The 18,346-nt window shown below is 37.0% G+C and overlaps 1 protein-coding gene across 4 annotated transcripts in view; it reads left to right on the top strand.

Moving 5' to 3' along the window:
- Window positions 1–14,699, top strand: part of ankrd13b (ankyrin repeat domain 13B) — a 376,259-nt gene extending 361,560 nt beyond the window's left edge. For all 4 annotated transcript variants that reach the window (XM_072589741.1, XM_072589742.1, XM_072589743.1 and 1 more), the window contains one exon: window positions 3,429–14,699. In XM_072589741.1, the coding sequence (XP_072445842.1) occupies window positions 3,429–3,624 (196 nt within the window). In that variant the 3' untranslated portion in view covers window positions 3,625–14,699. The remainder of the gene's footprint in view (window positions 1–3,428) is intronic.
- Window positions 14,700–18,346: the final 3,647 nt, after the last annotated feature.

The following is an 18,346-nucleotide window of genomic DNA, read 5'->3' as shown; positions in this document are numbered from 1 at the left end:
GCAGCGCTTGTAAAATTGTAACGTGTCACAGATATATTGTCTATTCCCTTGTAAAGTAGTACACAACCTTTCTTGTGGCTCTATCCATCCCCAAAGCAGCTTGATTCCATTTTAAAAAGATGTATGTTGTCTTGATTGGATTAGATTCCCAACAGTGTGGAAACAGGCCCTTCGGCCCAACAAGTCCACACCGACCCTCTAAAGAGCAACCCACCCAGGCCCATTCCCCTACATTTACCCCTGACTAATCCACCTAACACCACGGGCAATTTAGCATGGCCAATTTACCTATCCTGCACAATTTTGGAGTGTGGGAGGAAACTGGAGCACCCAGAGGAAACCCACGCATACATGGGGAAAATGTGCAAATGCCACACGGACAGTTGGTCAAGGTGGGAATTGAACCTGGGTCTCTGGCACTGTGAGGCAGCAGTGCTAACCACTGAGCCATCTTATTTGAGTTGGCCCAAGATGTCAGAATCCGTCAAGTATATCCTAAGCAGCCATACCTCGGAAACATTCTTAAATCTCTTGTCAGCCCTCTTAATGTAAAGTCCAAACATTGCTTTGAAATTATTCATGAGAAAATAGGGATTTCACACGGAGAGTTGAGATGAAAGTGTGAGTCATTTCTCAGAGGGATAAATATAAATGAAATATATATGCAATAAAGTTTTAAATCAGATTATACAGATCAAAAGCTCACAAGGTAGCATAGCTAATATTGATGTGCATGGAGTATTGACCTGAATACCAAAAACAAGGATGATGCAAAATTTATAGCTGTTGTCTGCTCCCAGATTTGAATTACAGGTATACCATAGTAAACACTGTTAATTTATCATGTCACTTCTTGCAGTGATGCAAGACCAGAAAGATACACTACCTTGTCTCCTTTCCTATTCACGTCAGTACAACAGTGTACTTAGCAGAAGCAGAGTGGCTAATGAGTTGACTGCTGTTGAGGTGTAAATGCTGCCTTTTGGTAAAATGCTAGTTTAGTAAATAATTTAGATGCTTTTTGATTGTTAGCCGTGCTTTGTTCCTCAGCTTCAATTCAGCCAGGATTTGAGCTGTGATGACCTGAATAAGGGATTGCCTGCAGTGTGGTCTCAGTTATGCTGGTGGTACTTCTACTTACCTATGCAGCTGGCTCAGGCAAAGAAGCTGAACTCTCTTGCCATGTATTCTGGTGAGCGTGTGAGCTAATATCCAGTGCAGTTAACCTTGTGCAGATACAATGTGCTCCAGACTGATAGCCTCAGCATGGACTGCAATCAGATAAAATGCTTACTAGATATCTAACCGTGAAATACAAGGCAGCAATTGAATTAGGCATCTCAAATCACATCATTATTCTTGTAAGTAAAGCAAAAAAGGTGCTCAATTTAACCAATGCCAAAAATTTGCTCGTCTTTATGCCAAATACTGTACTTAATTTTCTTTTTAAATCAATATGGGAATTTCTTCATTCTTTCAACAAAGAGTGAGCAAGACTCTGAAGGTCAATAATGTCATGTGCCTGCCAATGGAATCTCCATTTAATTTCAGGTTTTCTGGTAATAGATCTCCAAAGTTTGATATAATCACCCCAACTTCTGAACTATGTGTCGACACCTACTCATTCAGGACTGTGGGAGCTTGGACTGCAAGATTTCCAAAAAAATACAAAATGTTAACTTTCCGTTTCCTGTCCTGTGAAGAGAGATCTGTTTGACACTTGCTGTACTTTTGCTTCAAATTCTTTTGCCAAAATTCTCATTTTTACAATAGCATTGTGAGGATGGCTGTGTGTATGATGGCAAACATGTTTGTTTTTCAGAAGATAAAATAAAGTCCTTCAGTGCTCAAAGGGTTAAAGGTAAGGACAAGAGATTGGGGGCCACTGGATTTCTCTCGCTCTGAAGTGATTCATTTGCTTTTATTCACTGGTGTTGAACCTTGGGCCAGATGCAGTAACATCACGATTTTTTCTGGCAGTATGGTCTTTACAGGCTTGATGGTACACATTGACAGCCCAACCAAAATAAAGAATGATAAATGGGATTACCTAGACCTGTAATAAGTATATTGCCAAATCTGACTGGTGTTATTACTAAGTATTATAATTCTCAATTACAGCTCTGTACTTCTAATTTTCTATGCTTTGTGGGTGCTTTGTCATGATGGGTTGAGGTGGCTTGGAACCTGTACTCAGTTAGCACCTTTTTTAAGTCTTCCATGCCTTTTTGCTCAAGTGACATTGTGGAGTCTTGTGTACATTTGGGTTTTAGATTAAGTAATTAACCAAACTTTCTAAAACAATGGATGCACATTGAAACAATAGTACAATTAATGACTATGGCTAAATTATTGACCCGGCTTAGGTATTTGGTAGAATCAACCTTTAATTTGGTTACATTACTTTATAGTAGTCCTACTATTCGTGTTTGTTTTCACATAACTGTTAATTCTCAATCGATTAAATTTCAGAAGTTTCAATGCATTAAATATGTTAGTTCATTGTCTAGGTTTAGAGAAAATGCTTGAAAGTTTAAATTGGTATAATTTTTCATTTTTCTCTAAGAACAATAGATTGTCAAAGGATTGCAGAAGTTTTGTAATTCCGTCTAAGATTGTGGCTATTTGATATGTTCATGGATGATGAACATCATACCTGGCTTATATATATATACATATATAAAATGTAAATATTTTTGTGTGTGCTATTTTGCCCAAAATATATTCTCATGCTTAGTATTGCATTCCATATTACCTCACGTTATTTTGTGGATAAAATACTACCCTACAAACAGAGATTCCAAAATTGTCAACATTGTTCTACACTGGGTTTGTAAGTATCTTGATCAATATTCTGTTGTCAATGTTATCTTGCCTGTACACACAGTTCATGAGTTGCAACACTTAAAATGGCTGATTCCTTGAGATGAAAGAACTAGTCAACTTTTAGACACATTTGAATGATCTAATTTTGAATTTTCTGTCACTTTGAAGAGGATTACAAAATAGTTTTGAATTACCTATCCTTAAAGGACAATGCCTTTTGATGCTGCAATTGGAACAAATAATACCTTGGATTGGAAGTTGTGAATGTTAGCCAGTTGCAACAACACAGGAATTTAGTGACTGCACATGGGGCTTATCCATTACTTCCCACTCTCTTAGCTCTGAATCCAATTCTATTCTAGGCCTGCAGTGTAATAAGGGTCCTAAAATTACTCACCTACTGGAAAATAATCACTTAATTTGTGATGGCATGTTTAGGTATTCTTATAATACTGTCTGGTCCCTGAAAGTTTTACTTTGACTCAGAATAACATAATATTAATAGTATGAGTGGTTGGTCTCCAGGCAGGAAGTTCGAGAAGAGAGTTCACAAGCAATTACTTATCATTTGTTACTAACTGTGTGTACAATGATTGTTTCAGAACACCACAACACAATATTCTCAGTCAGCCCAGCACCCAGCACATACCCAGCAACCAACTGTACCCCAACTATGATGAGCAGCTGCGACTGGCTATGGAACTCTCTACAAAGGAGCAAGAAGAAGTAGAGAAACGTAAACGGCAGGAGGAGGAAGAACTGGAACGCATTATTCAACTTTCACTCACCGAGAAATAGTGTCACCACTCAATTGTTCTTTCACAACAGAATTTTTTAAAGATTAAAAAATTAAAAATAAAAGACAATATGTAAGGTCACCAGTCCATGCGTTGCTATTGGGCACAAAAGAGTGTCAACAGTAAAGCAAAATGCAAGGCTGGTTAACAGCTACACAGTTGTGCATTGAAAGCGCACCATTGAAAAATGCCTGAACAGCCCATACTTTATTCTACTGTCTTTCACATCATTGTTTGTGCTTGGTTCAAGGGTAATCATAACCAGAGGTTCATTTGTTTCCAATATTGATTATTTCAGCTAATGGCTACATTTTATATCAGTGAGAAAAAAAGGCTAATAGGTTGTTGGCTATCTGAATTGGCAACTGGTTATTACAGGCAACTGGTTATTACAGGCAACTGGTCTTTTGAGTTGGAACATTGTTCTTTAACCTTTAGAGTTTAGAACTGAACTGAGTTCATGCAAAACGCTTTAAGGAGTCTCCCCTGCCCCATCTCACTTGTTATTATAAAGGTCTCTAATAAAACAATAGATAGTCTAATTCCACTCCAGTAGCTATGAGGCGACACATAAAACTTTATAGCACAACTTTTAATGAGGAACCTTAAAAATCTAATGATCACAGTGGTGCAGTAGAGCAAGAGACTACTGTGGTTAGAATCCATGTTCATTATCAGGACAGTATAGATTCTGTGTACTATGCATCATACTGGGAAACCTGATTGATGACAGCTCTATGCAACTGTTCATTATAAAGTGGACCAATTTATATTGACATGACAGCATTGAGCTCAAGGTCCTATGCAGACAACTGGACCAATGCACCTTTCAAAAACTAAATTTAAAGCAGATGGAAGAGGAATGTTCACTTCTTATCACATCATGTTAGCCAAGCCTTGAATCAGTGAAAAATAGGTTGAACTTTCCAGCATTGCCAATCAGAAAGTAATTATTTTGCTTGGATGGTTTACACACAGTCAGGGTAATTTTCTGAATCTCTGCCATTTTGTGAAATTCATTTTCATATGTCAATGATGAGAAAATTAATGAAATACCAAAATAACTTGGCTCCAAAACTACAAGTATCAGTTTTCAGAATAAAATGTTTTAAAAACCCTACTCTTTAATTCTAAATGTATACATTTAAAGATTGAAATATTGAAACCTCCTATTCATATTATGCAAACTGAACAGATTTTGGATTTTTTCAGATGCCTTTGTGGTTAATCTTGATTTTTCTAATTTTTGGAACTTGTTTCCTGTTCTGACATTTGTATTGCAGACACAGGCACTATTAACATTAAAACTGATCAAGTGAATCATCAGCTCTAACATAGCTTTGGTGATCAATCTTAAAGAAACACGGTAATGGCGACCCTTTAGCTTTCATAGTGATGCAACTCATAAGGTCACCTGAGGACTGGAGTTGATTTTGACTTACACCTTGTCCTCAGCAGATAGATGTTGCAGTTCTTGGCAGGATCACCAGATGACTTTGTTAACAGCAGTAGAAAATTATTTAAAATTGTGAAAAGTGTACTTTTGTGAATTAATCACAAAACAATGTTTAGTGACGGTGCTGAGAGTTGAAAAGTAAGTACTCCAGACTGAGAGAATATAGATAATTAACACACACTAACAGAAAAGTAAAAGAGAATTGAAAAGAAGCATACTTTGGCTTGACTGTCAGATTTTTTTGAATCAATATATTTCACAAACTAGGCTGCATTGTAAACAGTGTGAATGTAAACTTCAAATTACAAAAGAGAAAATATATTGAGTAACTTAGTAAAACCATGGCAATTGGATTTCAATGCAAACAAATGTAGTGCATTCCATTTTGGATCCAAATGGACTTTCTGAAAGTTAAAATTTTACAAGTAGTAGGGGTCCAACGAGATTTGGGGTATTCAAGTATCAGAGACAGGAACAGATAATAATCCAAAAGCCTTTTGATTTATTGGCCTCTATATCTAGAGGAACAGAATACAAGGGAAAAAAGTTAAGCTACAGTCACCCAAAGCCCTGATGCAGTTTTGCACTACACCGCAGGAGTGAGAGTGGAACATAGATTTAACAGAATGATACTTGGTCTCTAAGGGTTAAATTGCAGGAGAGGTTACACAAATCTCCAGCATTTGTTGCCTTCAGCACAGATTCCAGCATCTGCAGTAATTTGTTCTTAGACAAACCAGCATTGTATTCCATACAATTTGGAACATTTAATCAAAATTTTCAAGGTATTATTAGGAATAGATAAAACAGATTGTGAAGCAACTTCTTTCTATAGTCTGGGGCAGTCAAGAGTAAGGGGAATTTAAAACACTAGAGCCAGACATTTCAGGAGTGAAATTAAGAAATGATGCTTTAAACATGGCTGGTCAAAGTTTGAAAATCTCTTTTGCAAATGGCAATAATGCCATTGATCTGATGCCAGATCAATTATTAATTTTAAAACTCAAATTGTTAGATTTTTGTGAGCAAAAGGTATTTAAGGAGAAGGGCAAGGGTGGAGTAAGGTTGAAGATCTTCATGATCTCACTGAATGGTGGAACACACTTAAAAGGCTCCTCCTGCTCCTAATTATCTTTGAATATAATTGTATAAATCTGGAGCACATCACCAACAAATAGAGAACAATGGATGAACATTTCATCAAAGGGTTCAGATAGTATAAACCATAAGAATAAGCATTATGATTTATTTTGGCATCTGAAGTCACCATGTACTATTATTTTATAGTGCACTTATTGCAGTGTTATTTTAAAGATTAAGATGTCTTGTATATAGTTGCTGTCGGGTATATGTTTTTTTAAAGCAGTGGATGCCAAAGGTGACACAGAATATTCAATCATTAAAGCCGATAAAATATTCCATGAAGACAATAAATGAATCATAACATCATTAGCAAAGAGTTTAATCAACCATCAGTATGCTTGCGGTGTTGGAGAATAACTGGCATCTCCCATAGTAAACGTATGATTATCTACCATAAGGCTGCTGTGGCTAAATGATATTTAGTAAAGATGTCAACAGTTTTTCAGGGACACTGGATGCACTGCCCATCAATGTTGTGCAACATCTGCAAAAAAAAAAAGAAAATGATCCATTTGGAATGAAAGTTTATTGGATTTCAAGGCTGTTCTGTCATCTCAGCATCCAGTTAGTAATAGTTATAAACATTTATGCTATAATCAATAGGGGGCACAAGAGAAAAATATGTTAGTTAGCAGTAACAAGGAAAGGTACAATGGAATAACATTGAAAGAAAAAAATTTATAAGTGTAGTTTCTAGAGATGTCATCTGCTGAGAAATTAAATAGTTGGGTTAGGGATATATTAGAAAAGTGCAGGTTAGTAGGAACTAAAACTTTCTTCTTGAATGCCTGAAATAAACTTAGACTCATTTAAATCTCATCTTGAAATAAGACAGTGGAATAAAGTTAAATTCTAATTATGTTGTTATATACAGTTTTTGAGTTATGCTGATTTAACTGATGCGTGCTTCCACCTCTTCAAAAAGCCCTTTGATAATCTGGGGACTATCTCCATTTACAGCTTCTTTTCACATCCTGCAACATGGTAATATGGCATTTTCATTGATTCAGGGAATGCTGTAGTTGGAGCAGTCCCATAGAGAGATGTAGTGATGAACCTTCTTTAAGAGAGGAACAGAAATTACAGAAACCCATTTCTGCAGACACTGTAGGTTACAAAATACAATCTGAAGGCTACAGTAGACAATCAGTACTCAAAGGTTTGCATTTGATTTTTTTAAAGTAACGGCAATCATACCTATCTCGTTACCATCTGGGACAATGAATTTCTTCTTCTATGACTAATAACGTGCTGAGTTCACATGACCTTAACTTACTGGGAATTTAAAGAGAATAACCTAGGAATTAGATTATGGCTGAATTGAGTGTACTCCATGCAAACCAATGAAATGGGTGGTAGGAGTACAGCTGATTGATCTACCAGCTTCACTAGGATAATATCCGCAAACTACTGCCATTAGTTTTCTATAAGCCAATTGAATGACTAATCTCTCTTAATAGAAGAAACAAAATGTCTTCATTTGCAGTACTCAAATTCCACTATGGATGCAAAGTACAATACGTCTATGATTATTCCTCAGCATATTCCTCAGGAACTCCTTCCAAGAGATAATCTTATTAATATGTTTCAAACTGTAATTTTCCAATTGAACATGTTACCATGAACAATTAGACACGATGGATATCTGCATGATGATGGATGCAGATAAATGACATTCACGAGCATTTTGAAACCACAATTTGATCTGTACATAATGGAAGAGACACCAAGTCCAAAACAGTTGTAGTGTAATCGCAGTTCTGTGAGACTGTCACATTAGGAATATAAATAGGTGGTTTAGGCTACCTGGAGTTATAGCAAGTGCAGTTTCAAGAATTCTCTGTTTGCAGGCATCTATTTCTCACAGGGGGGTCCAAAAAGCCTTCTGCCTCTATCACTCTTAGTGTGCAGTATCTTCTTGTCCTACTAATTGGTATAGTTGTGATCAATAGTTTCATCATGCACGGAGATGGAGGAATAATTTTGGAATGCATAATGACATTGTAAATGAATTCAAAAATAATGCATTTACAATCTTATGTGATGACCAGAGTAATAGTTTGCCCTCTCCATTCATAAAGAATCATAGGTGAAAACTGACTAGCCTTACCATTTCACACCATAGTGTGTGCATCAGTGGCGCTCTAATTATACATGTTGTGATTGTAACATGATCAGTCAGCTGGACCTCACAGAATATGAGTTCCCTGATTGGGGTTGTTAATCTGGTCCAATCAGGGATCCCTGGCTGACAGATAAAGGGGGACTGTCAAATATACTGGCACTCTGAAGACGCAGTACTAAAGTCAAGGACTGTTCATGTATAAATGAAGGGTAAATTTGGTGACTAGATACCGTCTCTGTGGAGCTATTTCAGTAACAGTTAGAACTTTAAAGGGATATCATCTTCACAAGTGATGTTAAAACTTTTTTTCAGAAAGTACACTCTCCATTTTGCAAAACAAAAAGTTGACATGCACACAAAGTGCAAGAGAGCAATTTTATACACACATTTCCGAGAATTCAAAGAAGAAGGCCATGGTTGTTGAGTAGAGAGCTCACAGTAATAGGGTTATCAATCAAACACTCAAATGTGAATCAACATTACAAGCATTACTTCTGCAAATGAGGGAATCCCGCCTACAGCTTCCCTTGGAGAATACCTAGACTTGGATTGCCAGGTTAATATGGTGTTTATTGTTTGGCACTTTCCATCCATAGGGATTTAAAGTTCAAACAAGTGCTGGTCTAACTGATGCAGCCAACAGTAGGAAACTGTATAATAATCCTCAGGCGTCATGCTCTTTTGATGCAGGAACTCATTACATGAATGGAACACCTAATGTCTATGGTGCTTTTGGGTTCAAAGGGATGTGTTTCATAATTTACCATCTGTTGGCATACTATTATTTATGAGCATGATGTGTTCTCTCTAGAATGTATAGTTCAAGAAAATGGAGCAGAGGTGTTAGTTGTTTTCTAAGATTTCAGTTTGTCAACCAAGCAGTAAATAAGGTTTCATTAATTTCATTGAACTGTGAGTGGTTTAATGTGATGTACTAAAATAAATTAATGCTACAGAATTCATATAAAAAGTTTCAAAATGTTATTTTCAAATTGGAGCTTAAAATAACTATGTCATTAAAGGGCAAATTTATTGAAATCAATGAAGGTCTTGGGAACCTGATTCTAATAAAGTTCAGCAAAGAGTGAGGGAATAGATCTGTGTGTCTGACATTTCTCCCAAGGCTATGTGGATATCAGAGCCATGCCATTCACAAAGACACAGAGACTGACAGAGGGAGAGAGAGATATATGCCTCCATCTCCTTTTTTGCATGTTTCCCTACCCCTCTTCAAGTGCATTGACAGAATTTCCCTCCACTGTATGCTCCTTCTGCCATCAACCCCACCTTCACAACCCCCCAATCCTAACCAGTCATTTGTGGAAAATTCTTCCACTGCCACTGAGGAGGTGTGACACTTTCCCTCATTTAGGGAAGAAATTGTATTGTTAAGTTACCCCAGGCCACCCAACAATCAGACATGCATAGTCATCAGCAAAGTAAAGTCACTCACCTCTTATTGGTCCATCAATACTTCTGACAGTGGAACAATCTAACATAGGATACAAATAAAGATGAAAATACTTATCTATTAAATGTATAAACATGTCAAAACTAAAATCATGAAGTAAAGCTGAAATTACACTGCAGAATAAATAACTATGTTCAAAATAGTGGAGTAAAACTCAAAAGACTTCAATATTCAGGTTGGCACCTTCAAAATTTGCAAGACAGATTGATATGCTTTGGATAGGTCTTGGAATGAGAGCTTGCATTCCGAGCATTTGATCAGAATTCATTGAAAAGTTTGAGAATTCCAGTCACATGACACAAAAAACAAAGGAAAGAAAATAGACTTTTGTTTTTACATTGACTATATGTCCAGGTCAGGTTTGGACAAATACCATTGTCTGGAACAAGTCCAAAATAGCAAACACTCGTTAAAACTTTGCTGTTTATTAAGCAAATCTGGCCCAAGTTAGCAATTAATAAGCTGAAGCTTTTTTTCCCCAAATCTCCTCCTGCTTCTGTAAACTAGAGGGAAACATTCCCAGTGCAAAACAAAATTGCAGAATGTTTCTGTGTTTCTTTAGTTCCAGCCCTGAATGTATGTGTGTGCAAAATGATTCATTACAGTTATTGAATTTAAGTGTAAAAGAAGATTCCCCAAAATGATTCATGTTATCTTGCTGCACTAGTAACATTAGAAAGATTACCGGATCCATGCATACTCAAATGATTGGAAGTGCAATTATTGATCTAATGAATTGGTAGCACAAATTCTAGGTTTTCCTGGGTTTTTTTCATTTTATGCATTGTATTTTCAAGTTAATTTTTACCTTAAGTAATGTTTGCAATATACACGCTTACTCATTGGAAAATCTTTTCATTCTCAAGTAAAGGTTGACAAAATCCAAATATGGTGGCACAGTGGCTCAATGGTTAGCACTGCTGCCTCATAGTACCAGGGACCTGGGTTCAATTCCAGCCTCGGGTGACTGTGTGGAGTTTGCATGTTCTCCCTGTGTCTGCGTGGGTTTTCTCCTGATTCTCTGGTTTCCTCCCATAATCCAAAGATGTGCAGGTCAGGTGAATTGGCCATGCTAAATTGCCCATACTGTTAGGTGCATTAGTCAGGGGTAAATATAGGGTAGGAGACTGGGTCTTTGGTGGGTCAATGTGGACTTGTTGGGGCCAAATGGCCTGTTTCATTCTGTAGGGAATCTATTCTAAATTGGCTGTAGCATCTAAGGATATGCAGGTTAGGTGGATTAGCCATGAAAATGCAGGTTTACATGGATAGGATGGGGGTCTGTGTGGGATGCTTTTGGAAGGATTGGCACACGCTGAATGTCTGCTTTCATACTGGAGGGATTCTATGATCTGATCTGCCATCACCATCAGAACAATTTCAGATAATGTTTTCTGTGATCATTCCATAAAACCAAAAGAAATAATGTAGGGCTTTTTACATCCTGAAATTAATGTTTAAGGAAATGTTTATTCATTTCTGAAGACATAAAAAAGAAACCTTTATCATTCCCAGTGATTTGAGAGAATAGAATCTTACACATCCCTCTAGCCACTCACAAGTAATGCTAACCGATAAAATAAATACCTAATTCCAGGAAGCAAACTATCAGAGTTACACATGATGTAGTACAAGACATGGTTAACTAATGCCTCTCTCCCACCTTTCCCACACAATATGACCCATTGTTCTTATAGGAGCATTGACCTGTTAAAAAATTATTTTGTTGTTTCTCTCACAACATGGTATGCCACAGAGTGTTTTAAAACCAACAAAATGCTTTCCGTCGATGCGTACTCACTTTGGCAATGCTGGAAACCTGGCAACCAATTTGCATATAGCAATCTCCCACAAACAGCAGTGAGATCATTTCCTGCTATACCTGTTATTGCCATGAATGTAACTCCCCTGCTGTTCTTTAAAAAAGTGCCCAGGATCTTTTACATCTACTGTGCTTAGTCTTTGCGTTCAAGCTTTGAAATGGGATTTGAACCCAAAATCCTATTACCCAGAGGCAAGAGTTCAAATAAGCCAATGTTGACACACAAGAGAACATTCCTGTTCATCAAACTGGTGCTAAAGGTTATAGACTTCATGCATCACCCTAACGATTATATTTTAAGTACCTCAATCTGGCCTTCTTCATGCCTTCACAAAGATCAGGATAACTCACAGTTGCATGCAAATAATTGAGGAAGAGATCCCATTCACTTCGAGAAATATAACCCATTTTAGTTTGGATATAGCTTGTTTTCCATGGTAGGGTTGCAATATGTGCCATTCCATTTGTTAAATGATAAACCTGAAAGGAATCACTGGATTATTCATCACCATCCTGGAAGTGCAACCTTGAGATGACATTTTCACATTATTTGCAAGCAAAAAGTATTTTGTCCATCCAATCATTTATATTGATGAGAAAACCATTGACAAATTTACTCAGGTTAAGTTTCTCAAAGTCTCTATGAGTAAACGTAATGCTGTAGTTTAAACTAAAGCAATAGAGAATTGTTTGATTATGCACAACCTAAATTCTTGTTTCAAGTCTGATTACTTCTAGGTTTATTACCTACTCTTTAACTTTAACAAGAAAACTAATGTGATAAAAATTCACATTGTTTCTCAATTTGTATTCATTACTTATTTTGCTAACATTAACGATTGGAATTAGGTTGGATACCCCTAACCACGTAAAAAGAGCTGCATGCTGTAACTAAAAATTGTGTTTTGTAAATAACTCTATTAGAAATGTTCAAATTAACCTGTTCAAAGATGACGTTACATGCCTCTGAAGCAGGAGGGACTTGATCCTAGGTCCCCTGCTTCAGAGATTGGAACTTTACCACTGTGTCACAAGCATCTCAAAAGCTCTCTTATATAAATACAGTTCTTCTGTTATTAATTAATAATGTTTTTAACATAATCTTCCCCAAAAGTTTGGTCTGCATGTGATACCAATAAATACCATCATAAGAACCTGATATATAAGTGTATTTGACAACCCCTTCCCCCCAGTTTACCAATTAGAAATTGTAAACTGTTGAGGAAATAAATACGTAACTCTACAGAACAATCTATTATCACAAGGCTCTTGTTAGAGAACTCATCTTTTCCTTGATCTCAGGAAAGAATCAGCTATACCTGAGATGTGCACCAATCTCCATAAGATATGTTGAGTAGGTTCTTTACAGCTTTGAGTTTGCAATAAAGAGACTTATGGCACTTTATACAAGACAACCTTAGCTTTTACTGAGAATAGATTTTCCTTCTACTGACAATGAAAGGTGGAAATCTGATCTAATTACTTCAGTGTCTGGGCTTGATTCAAAGATGGAGACCTTAAAAAAAATTGGCTAACTTTGTCACAAATGCCAACATTATCCAGTTGGGACAGTTGAGGCATAAATGCTGAATTCCTATACAGCAACAGATAAATGTGGCTCACTTAAGGTTCGTTTTAAATGCACAAACTAAAGATGGGATCAAATGGCCTTAGATCATTTCCAAATACTTTTGATCAGCTGCCAACATGTCTCTTTTAAAAATATCCTGGCCTTTCCACTTTTTGTTTCAATGTTATCAATGGATAAGTTCATCCGGCTGTAAAGATTGAGTTTGGAGTTGGATTTGGACACTGCTTTATTTCTTTTATAAATACAATACATTTTGTAAAAAATTTTAAGCTTATACAACAACAAAGGGATAGGCTGCTGAGAAAAGGTCAGTCATTTCCAGCACTACTCATTGTTTGTACTAGACTAGCGGCAAAATAACAAGAGTTTCTGTAGAATAGGGAGAAGTGGTATAAACAGTGTGATATTGTAATTGGCTGGATGTGTTGGAAGGATTTCTTATGAAAATCATTATCTCTCAGAGCTCATCTCTGCTGTTATCCTGCCTCCATAATATCCCTTACCATGGATTTTCATTGGTTGTTGTCCAACATGACGTAATGGCTATTGTACTTTATGGAGTCTGTTAACATTCAAGCGATGTGTCTGCTTCCCCCTATTATGGAACACACCCAGTTGGTAGTCAGTCTTGATTGTCACTGAAACTTAGAGTTCAATGCTCCATGTCCCTGCATGCGAATCTAGTATTCTACCTCTATAACCACTGGGCCTTCAAGAAGGGGCATTTCTTTATTAGGAAGGCAGCCATAAACAGTCTGTACTGTATTCATGATGACCAGTATCTCAAGACTGCTACAGTTAAGAGCTGGCATAAGATGGACCAATTCTGTCAAGGTAATACTAATTGATACTGTAAGGCTCAAGTATGTCCCAATTTTGTCTCATGTTTCTTTGTGTTGTAAACTGGATGCATTGTATGCCCTGAAGCAGTGGTGCAGCCATTTGAGAAAGACCAAGTACCCATTTGCTAGGCATCCTAAGTACAACACACTAATAGATGCTGTACAAGTGCAGCACTGTGTTGACTATACTTCACACAGTTTTTATCTGCAACATTACTCAAGGTCATAAATAAGTAAGAAAGATTCCAGTAAATTGCCAATAGCTTAGTGGAAACTGCCCAATACCAAGCCAACACGCTTTCAACTCTTAAGAGGTGTTTGCAGATACGGCCTACTTACTAAAGAATGCAATTTTTTAAATGTTTGGTGAATGTGGAGATAGATTTACTTGAATACAATGATGAGGAACCAAAACTGCTCATTTACGGTGTGTGACATTTCTGTTCATGTCCTTTACAATGAATATGATTTTCACATGTAAGTTTTCAAATGGAGATGTTTACATGATTTGTTGAGCTTGAGTTATTATTTGATAACCAATGTTTCAGGCTGACAGGAGACGAATTAGCTAAGGTTTTAGTGTAATCTCTATGGTGCTGTTGAATAAAATTTGAAATACAATTTTATATTTGAGTACAGTTTTAATTTCTCTGGATGTTTAATATATGGTTAAATTCACACACACACATACACTCTCTCTAAAAACCAGGATCAAAGCATTGTCCTAATATCTAACAGTAGTTACAAAGTCTTAATCATGCAACTATTTCTGAATCATTGCATGCCACAAATTTCCAAGCTATCTTAACAACACGCAGTCTGTCGGACACCAACATTGATGGAACATCAAACTGTCATCCATTTCTCGTGAACGCATGGTGGGAATCCACTGCAAACTCCTTTGGTATTTATTTTTCCAAAAGCTTTCTGGACTTACACAGGAGTTTCCATTTAGTCTTCTAAGTGTACAATGCCAGAGCATGGAGGAGACAGGGACTCACAATAATAGAAACCTGTCTTGGATGGTGGTGCTGAATAGGTGAGATCAGAGCAGTTGGTGGAACCTGACATTCAGTGCCATTTGAGTAATGGAATAAAATATTGGACACAGTGCATAATGAGCGACCAATTCAGTACCAATTGTTGAGAACTACTGCCTAAGATACATTTCTACATGCTCATGTGATGTCTCCAAAGTAGGTGCTAGTGTTCTCTGCAGCAAATTGGGAGGTGATATGGTTCAAGCTTGGACAGTGGACTAAAGAGGTTATTTTCCAATTTGTAATGCAGCCTCATTACACAAAGAGAGATGCTAACAGTAAATGTTTTTCTCAGCAGGGGAACAGACATTTCCCTTGTCTGAGCACCAGGAATACAGCCCAAAATGCAGAATTGTTATGGCACAAATTGTTATGGCACAATGGTCCATTGTGTCCACATTGGCTCTCTGAACAAGTGTTATGACTCCGTACTATTCTCCTGCTTTCTCCCCCATAACAGCATAACCCCGATGTCAAGGGAATTTACTCTCACCTTACTTCTGGAATGCACCTTTTTTGTCCATGCTTGACCAAGGCTGTAATGAGGTCAGGAGTTGAGTGTCACTGGCAGAACCCAAACTGAGTGTCAGTAATGTTATTCCTTTACAAATGTTTCTTGATAGCACTTTTGATGTCCCTTCCATCTGTAGCTGTTGGAGACCTTAGGAGGGGCTGAAGCAGATCATTGACACCTCACTTCTGGCTGAAGATGGCTGCCAATGCTTCAGCCTTGCCTTTTGCTCTGAAATTGCTGCACTCCATCATTTTTAAAGTTTGGATTATTTGTGGACCCTCCACTTCTTCTTAGTTGCTAAATTGTTCACCAGAAACATATGATTATTGTAAAAACAATGATTGCCTCAACTAAACATGAGGAATAAGTCCAAATGAAAGCAAAGGCAACTTTCCCAACTAAGTCACAATGTTGTTAAAAATTCCCCTTTAGGATGTCCTCTCAGATAACTGGGAACTTATTGACAGAATTTGTTGAGAAGGCTTAAGTTACTATTTTAAAGGACTCACATTTTAAAGTTGCTGTGTACAACAGAACATGAGGCAAAACAAAGTGTGTGGTGTTTTTGTTCTCTACTATAATCAAGAAAGTGAGCAAAGTATTGGGCCCAAAATTTGATGACTCTCACTCTGTTAAATTCTGAGCAGAGCATAATGTCTGTTGCTCAATCAAGTAGAAGCCAGCCTGTATTTAACACAGAAATATAAAAACAAATAGTGCTTCTGTAAATATTGAAAGAAGAAAAGAGTTGACATTAAGTCAGTTTGATCCAATAGAAAGTGATGCTGCAGAATTGATGATGGGATAAAGGAAGCAGCAGATGAATTGAACAGGTACTTTTTGTCAGTCTTCATGACACAAGATAATAGTGACATAGCAGGGGAGTAGGGATAAATCAGGAAATGGAAAGGAGGGAAAACAGAAGAAAACACAATCACTAGAGAAATCTCCAAATCATGACTAGAGAAATGGTACTGCTTAAATTGTTGTGGCTGTGAGCTGACAAGTGCCCAGGTCCTGTTGGACTTTGTTGTAAGAGAAATGGTTAGTGAGATCATAGATGCATGAATTCTAATTTTCCAAAACTCCTTTGATTCAGGGACTGTCCTGTTAGATTGGAAGTTAGCAAATGTAACTCCTTTATTCAAAAAGGAAGAGAAGCAGAAAGCAAGATATTATAGACCAGTTAGCTTAACATCTATCATAAGGGAAATGTTAGAAGGTATTATATAAGATGTAATAACAGGACACCTTGTTGAGATAACACATGCAGTGGGTGAAAAGGAACCAGAGAATATTATGAATACTTAAGATTTCCAGAAGGCAATTTATAAGGTTCTGCATCCAGTGTTATTATGGGAAGTAAAAGCTCGTGGTGCAGACTGGCATGGACAGAATATTGACTGGCTAACAGGAAGCAAAGAGTAGCTGTAAATGGGTCTTTTTCAGGTTGGCAAGATGTAATGAGTCACATGCCATGGGGATTAGTGCTGGGGCCTCAACTGCGAATAATTTATCAAGGATTTAGAGATTGCAGAGGGATCTCAACGTCCTTGTGAATGAATCACAAGAAATTATTATGTCAGAAAGCTATTATTTATGGTAATGAAAATTAAACACAAAAATAGGGAGATTATATTTTAATTATGCAGCACTTGGTGAGATCATATCTAAAATACTGTCCACTGTATTGGTGGCCTTATTTAAGGAAGGATGTAAGTGTTTTTTGGAAATAGTTCAGAGACAGTTTAATAAATTAAACCTGGAATGGGTAGGTTGTCTCCTGACAAAGGTTTGGACAAGCTAGATTTGTATCTAGAAGAGTAACAGGTAACTTTATTGAAAAATATAAAGTCATGAAGTGACTTGGCAAGGTAAACATGGAGAAGATGTTTCCTTTTCTAGCAGAAACGAGAACTTGACTGTTTAAAAATCAATAATCACTCATTTAAAATAGAGAATAGGTGAACTTTTTTCTGAGAAGAGAGTATTTGGAACTCTGCCTCTGAAAAGATAATGGAAGCAGATTTTTTTTCCTATTTTTTTTTGGCAGAGGTAGATAGATACTTGTCAAGCAAGGGATCAAAAGATTATCAAAGCTAGCGGAAATGTGGATTTAAAATTATAATCAGATCAGTCGTAATCTTATGGAACAGTGGAATAGACTCAAGAAGCTGAATAGCAGCCTACTGCTCCTAATTTGTATCTTTCTATGTTTAGTGTAAATCGATGGTTTAGCACAAGCACTAGTTTCCACCTTTCCCTGATTAGAAGCTGTTTCATTCATTGGGGAAGAACATAGCTCTTAAGTAGAAAGCCCAGTTACTATTCTGTGCTCCCAGCCAACTCTAGCGCTACTCTGGTTTATCATTAAAGGCACATGAAATCCATTGTGCAATCACAGTGACAATTTGAAGCAGTCTTTCACAGTAAACCAACACACCAGCTGAGTTACAAACCAACTAGAGTTTGACAGAGATCTTGTTTCCTACAGCTCTGGTCCAAACCATTTTGTCTGATGGTGAACTAAGTGCTATGAATTTTAAGAACCCTGGGTGAAGGGGTGTCATGATCTGGAAGTGACCATGCAGGATCTTACAGTGGAATTCTTCAACAAGATGTTATATTCTTCTTTCTGCTATTTTAACACCAAAGGGTTCAGTCAACCTTCAAAAAAACCAAAAATCTGTTAAAATCAATACCTTGTGTTCTATTTTAG

The sequence above is a fragment of the Chiloscyllium punctatum genome, chromosome 19 (genome assembly GCF_047496795.1).
Source record: "Chiloscyllium punctatum isolate Juve2018m chromosome 19, sChiPun1.3, whole genome shotgun sequence".
NCBI classification, from domain to species: Eukaryota; Metazoa; Chordata; class Chondrichthyes; order Orectolobiformes; family Hemiscylliidae; genus Chiloscyllium; species Chiloscyllium punctatum.
This window is presented reverse-complemented; position numbering and strand designations above follow the sequence as displayed.